Source organism: Cyprinodon variegatus, unplaced genomic scaffold (genome assembly GCF_000732505.1).
Source record: "Cyprinodon variegatus isolate N-32 unplaced genomic scaffold, C_variegatus-1.0 Scaffold1759, whole genome shotgun sequence".
In the NCBI taxonomy this organism is placed as follows: domain Eukaryota; kingdom Metazoa; phylum Chordata; class Actinopteri; order Cyprinodontiformes; family Cyprinodontidae; genus Cyprinodon; species Cyprinodon variegatus.
This window is the reverse complement of record NW_015152212.1, coordinates 25,804-32,083: the sequence shown is the minus strand read 5'-3', so window position 1 is coordinate 32,083 and position 6,280 is coordinate 25,804. Positions and strand designations below refer to the sequence as shown.

At 35.4% G+C, this 6,280-nt stretch overlaps 1 protein-coding gene across 3 annotated transcripts in view; it reads right to left on the bottom strand.

The window, feature by feature from the left end:
• Positions 1–2,936: 2,936 nt before the first annotated feature.
• Positions 2,937–6,280, bottom strand: part of LOC107104479 (butyrophilin-like protein 2) — a 14,645-nt gene continuing 11,301 nt past the window's right edge. The window contains exons 4-5 of one of the 3 annotated variants that reach the window (XM_015404476.1): positions 4,672–4,801; positions 2,939–3,947 (exon numbers count right to left, since the gene is read on the bottom strand). In XM_015404476.1, coding sequence (XP_015259962.1) covers positions 3,869–3,947; positions 4,672–4,801 — 209 coding nt within the window. In that variant the 3' untranslated portion in view covers positions 2,939–3,868. Of the gene's footprint in view, positions 3,948–4,671; positions 4,805–6,280 lie in introns of all 3 variants that reach the window. The other 2 variants (XM_015404475.1, XM_015404477.1) reach the window with 2 other exon arrangements.

Sequence of the window (6,280 nt, the reverse complement as noted above, 5' to 3'; positions counted from 1 at the left end):
TCGTATTCTCCAAACAAGCTGTTTTCCAGATGTCCCAAACAATCGGAAAGGGGATTCATCCGAGAAAATGACTTTAACCCAGTCCTCAGCAGTCCACTCCCTGTACCTTTTGCAGAATATTAGTCTGTCCCTGATGTTTTTCCTGAAGAGAAGTGGCTTCTTTGCTGCCCTCCTTGAGACCAGGCCTTGCTCAAAGAGTCTCCGCCTCACAGTGCTTGCAGATGCACCCTCACCTGCCTGCTGCCATTCCTGAGCAAGCTCTGCACTGCTGGTGGCCCGATCCCACAGCTCTCTCCTTGAAGTTCTTGATGATGTGATAGATTGTTGACTGAGGTGCAATCTTTCTAGCTGCGATTCTCTTTCCTGTTAGGCCATTTTTGTGCAGTGCAATGATGACTGCACATGTTTCTTTCGAGATAACCATAGTTCACAGAAGAGAAACAATGATGCCAAGCACCAGCCTTTTTAAAGTATCCAGTGGTGTCATTCTTAATTAATCATGACAGATTAATCTCCAGCCCTGTCCTCATCACCACCCACACCTGTGTGGGTGGTGATGCAATCACTGAAACAATGTTAGCTGGTCCTTTTAAGACAGGGCTGCTATGACATTGAAATGTGTTTTGGGGGATAAAGTTTATTTTCTAGGAAAATATTGACTTTGCAATTAATTGCTGTTACGCTGATCACTCTTTATAACATTCTGGAGTATATGCAAATTGCCGTTATAAAAGCTGAAGCAGTAGACTTTGTAAATATTAACATTTGAATCATTCTCAAAACTTTTGGCCATGACTGTAGACAGTAAGGTGTCATTCCGTTGGATTGATGGACTGTTGTGTTAAATGCAAAAGTGACTTGGCTGATATGACCGCCGCTTACATTTCTGGTCAGGAGCCAGAGTTTGTAGCATGACTTAGACTCAGACTCAAATTTTTATTGTCAGTTTTGTATACACAGAGTGTATACAAAACAAAATTTTGTTTTTTACAGCTTTCAGAATATTTCCATTCCATAAAGTGCAGCAGTATATACTGTAAAGTGCGATTAAAAGACACCCACTGTCCATTTCCTTGAGGATGATAAGTTGTATTGTGACTTTTCTGAACTTTATACAATCTGCAGAGTTGATGAATGATGATGGACTCCAAATTTTAACTCTGATCAGAAAGAATCATTTTGGGGGGCCAAAAAGCAGAAACCAATGTTTTCCTTGTTGCCTCTGCAACTGTACTAGCTGGTCTATTGTGGGGACAGTTTAAAACAAATGGTCAAAATCTCAGGAGGTCCTTGTGCTTCGATTTTAACTATATATTTTTAACCTTTGACAACACGCAGCATTAATAATTTTTACATCATGTTTTAATATCTTGAAACACATAAACCAATTATGCCATATACAAATTAACTTGAAGGTTGATTTGCTCAACCCCCTGATGGCCACGATCACCATGAAATAAATGCAGAGGATATGACTGAATACGACTTAAAATACAGGAGGACCTGTGAGCATTGTGGAAACACCACCCGTTTAAAATCCATCTGTCCATCTGAAGTGAAACTGCAATGATTCAGCACAGATTATTTTTTCCTTAACTAACTCTGTGGTATCCTTATTAAATCTGACTCTTTCCTTAGAATCAGGCATCTGCCCCCCCACCCAAAACGGCATAAAGAGGAAGTGATGGGTTCTTCCTGCTGCAGTGTAGAGAGGTCAGAGCAATACTCTCATCTGAACCACAGCTAACCTCTGGTTCTTTAACCATAACATGAAGAAGAGACAAAGCATCCGCACTGAATGGAAGCCAAATCACTAGCTGCCAATTTAGGCCCATCTTTGCTCAGTTTGCCAAACTATTCAGTGGCCAAATTACTTAAACTAATTTTATTGAAGGCAGATCTGATCTCAGTTTTACTTTGATTTAAAAAAAAAAAAGCTCTCACCTTACTTTTTTTTTTTTTACAAAAAGGGTGCAGATGTAATCACAAAATCAAAAACAATTCCCAAATCAAAGCAGCAAGTTGGCCTTTCCAATTGGATATGAGACTAATTTTCTAATACACCTAATTCAAAGTTATATATTACAGATTACTTTTGACTTATTAGTAAACTATAATTAGATAAATGTGTAGTAAATTTTAGGGCTGAGAGCTAAAGTAGGTTTTCATAAAAAAGCTATGATAGGTCTTTTATTTTCAAAATGGGCTGAGATATATTTTAGTCTGCCTTGATAATATCTTCACCAGTTTCTTTCCTGAACCTTCAGCATTGATATGGAACTGAAACCTAATTAACTCTTCAGTAAGTCTCTAGTAAGAAAGAGACAATAAGATAAAAAAGAAACGCATTTTACTTAAAAGGACAATCAAAATATAAATACAGCACAGCTGCAGTGGTGATGTTGAATAATGTTGCTGATGATGAAAAGTCAGGTCAAAAGATAAAGAAAGGTTTTTAACACACTTTTAGTTATAAAATAAAGGCTTAAGTCATATATATTTGTGAGAGAATCACTTTTATAATTTTAATATTTTTAATTTTATTAGGAGTTCTGCAGATATTTCACTTTAAGGTAAACTTTAAAGCAGAATGTGCAGAATGTATTGGTTTACGGAAAGAAATGTATCTTGTTGCTGGAATGGAATGATGGTGAACACCAGGAAGCTTTAACATTCATTTAGTTTAAAAACCTTTTTTTATAGTAAGCTTTAATATAGCTGAAACTAGCAACCTAAATGTTAAAGTGTTAAACATAGACATAACTTCAAAAGAACACCATGATTAAAAAGATAAGGCAAATTAATTTAGATGAACACGTCCAAATAGAACACATTAATCCTTTAAAAAGTTCCTAAACCAGGATTGTGACATGGATCACCAAAAAAATGTATTCCGTTTTAAGTTAGACTAAAACACAAATGTGGAAAAGATTTAGGACAATCCATCCTTCCCTCTATCAACAGCCAAATAAACCACAGTCACAGAAAACATTACCTCCCTTTTTTTAATTTCTGCATTAAAAAAAATTGACTGACAAATAATTAAGACACATAAGTAGACGTAAATTCTTTTATATTATTAAAAACAACAGGAAACCCTAAATAATTCATCATTAAACAAAACATTAGCCTATTTTTTTACATAAATTTTTAAAATAAAAATATTATTACATAATTGTCCACTACATCACCTATTTAGCATTCTGTTCAAACAAAAAATATAAAACATGAAATCAATTAAGAAAAGAGTGTACTAGGAAAAAAAAATAGTATAGGCAGTCTCTGAAAGAGTTAAGGTCCTCTATGGAATACATAGGAGAAGGACTTCAGAAAGCTGCAGAAAAATAACCCAGACATAATCTTAGCTCTTCAAAATAACACATTTATCATAATTGGATATTTTACATGCATAAAAACACAGACTTACAAACTTAAAGCGGTTTAAAGAAAGAATGTAAAGATAAAAAGAGTTATTGTAGAAACAAAACAGTTTCTAATATGTTTAGTAAAGAGTGTGTGTGAACAGTTATACAATTCCCACTGTACAACATACAGAGCTTTAAAATGGAACTGAACAACGGCAGTAACATTTTATTATGCAATGTGATGGAAAGAAACAACCCAACATTTAATTTGCATCTCTTATAAAATAAAACAATTTCACAAAACAATACATTTAGATGATAGCTTCAAGACAGCCAGCTGCACTGCATCTGAGAGAACCTACAGAAGATGGCCATAAAGACTGGTCAGATGAATCAATCCCATTTATAGAGGAGATCTAATCAAGCCATCTCCCTGGAAGGGCCACAAAGATCCAGGATGCCCAGGAAGGTCTTTTCTCATGGGACATGGAGTATTCTAGTGGTTAGGACAGAAGCTTAGGCATTCCAAGAGATTCCTCTGATAAATTACTCTTCACAGATGTCGAAGACCGCTCATTGTTCCTAAGGAATGGGGTTAAATGCAGACAAATTATGTTAAATGTGTAATTGAAGTGACAAAGTGAGATTATTATTATCATTTTCACCAGCCTTCGCTCAGGCAGACATAAGTATTTTGTGAGCTTCAACCAACAGACGAAAAGGCAGCTTTTCCCCATGTTAGTTTAAACTACTGAGGAAAACACACATGCACATACTACCTCGCAGTTTATTTATATTAACAGACCACTGACACTGTTCAGCAGCAAAATAGATTTTGTTGTATTATCTACAATGTCATAGTCACCTTAATAACATAACTAAACTATTTTACAAATACATGTAAATGAGCATTTCCATTCTAGTGACAGTCATTTAATTTCATGCAACCATTATGTTACTTTGTTGGACAATTTAAACCAAAAAACTCATCATCCTTTCTATGGATTAACCTTATTGTTCCAGCTTAACAAAGCACCTATTTTAATCTGAAAGAGGATTTTTAGGTTATGAAAAACATTCAAATATATGGTTATAAATTTAGATTTTAAAACAAAATCCATAAGTCAAATCCAAGATAATTCAAATCAAAGATAAAATTGAGCTGAAAAATGTTGCTTTATTTAAGCTGTTCTTGACTTATGTTTCCAGGTAAAACTGATTTTTTTTTTTAACACATAAACACTTAAAGACCTTCGAATGGCCAACTATTTATATATTGATGAAAAAAAAATGTATTTAAAGTTACCTGGGGTTATATTTTTTGCAAGTATATATCAAAGCTGCAGCAAGACCAACAGCAACAATGACCAGAACAACAGCAGCAATGGCCAGAACAATGGCGATGATAATAACAATCTCCAAATGACCAGCAATTTCTTCTGAAATAAAACAAGATGTTAGTTCTACAATCTTAAAGACTAGCAAGAAACAATCTGCCCAGATCACCAACAAATATCAAACACATTTAACTCCAACTAACTGTAAAACATAAAATCTCTCAAATATTTAACTAATCCTAAAAGTATCAAATATTAATAAACGTTTTCATGGTTCTTAAAGCTGCAACAAGACTGATCGGACTGCCTTAAGAACAAAGATCATTCTTTAGTAATTTGTAATTCACAATCATTTCGTATAATTGTTTAACTTACATCTCCTTGACATCTTAAACCATGTGACTGTTTTAATTAAATTAACATTTATTTTTACAATAAATAAACATGATGTTGAATTAGCTTATTGAATACTTTATTCTTTACCCACTAAAACAAATTGTGTGACCAAAAAAAATTATTAAATTTATAGATCAAAACTGTTTTTTTTAAGAAGGGTTCATTCGTGTAATATTGTTGTGTAAATACTTAATTAACAATACCAAACTGTGTTGATTAGTTAGTTATTCCAAAAAGACTTGGAAAAAAAACTCCACTGGACTTTGTTTCCAAGTTTGAAGGCGTTTGGCTTCCCATCCAGGAAGCTTTTTCAACTCGAAATGTCAGAAATAGCATTACGTTCGATGCTTTATAAATTGGACCAAAAAAAAAAAAGTATTGTTTTGGCTTAAAAAAACATGCCAACTGAACTGGGCGAAAGTGTCTGCCCCTTTGGAATGGGGGTTGTTTGGGTTCTTTGTTGGCCTATAATATCCAATACCTGCACATGTCTCTGAAAGGGGGGTAGTTAGAGGGAAATGTTGGCCTGGCTGAACAGGTGAGGTGTTCTGTTGTCCTGTAAGGGGGTGGGGGTGGATGTGATAGCGGGAAGGAATGAAATTAATGACTGCATTGTAGGATTTTGAAAGATGAAATCTGAGACCACCCATTCTGTTAAAGGTTGGCTTCCTTCACGCCCCTCCTGGAGCGTGCTTCTTCTGCCTTTTCGGGCAGGCGGGGGAAGCACGAGAAGCATACCGCACCAGGTCGGATTCGGTCGCTTCGTCCCCGCCTGGGCCCGGAGTTCACGGCTCTGTTGGAAAGCGCGGTGTGTTTCGACTACGTGCTGCACGGTAGTCGACCAAAATCCCGGACAATTTTGAAATTCCCCCTGGACATTTTTTAGGTGTGAAAAGTAGGCCATATCCGAGAAAAGGAGTGAGTGAGTGAGTGCTTGTTGCTATAATGCGTCTTTGCTCAGCAGCTTCACTCATTGTAAACCAACTAGGGCTGCAACTAACGATTATTTTAAAAATCGATGAATCGGCCGATTATTTTTTCGATTAATCGATGAATCGGCCGATTATTTTTTCGATTAATCGATGAATCGGACAAAAAATATTTTTTATATTAACCTCTTTATTCCAAAATAAACATTTTAGACAGAACAAAAAAGCACACAAGTACTGGTTGCTCATTAAC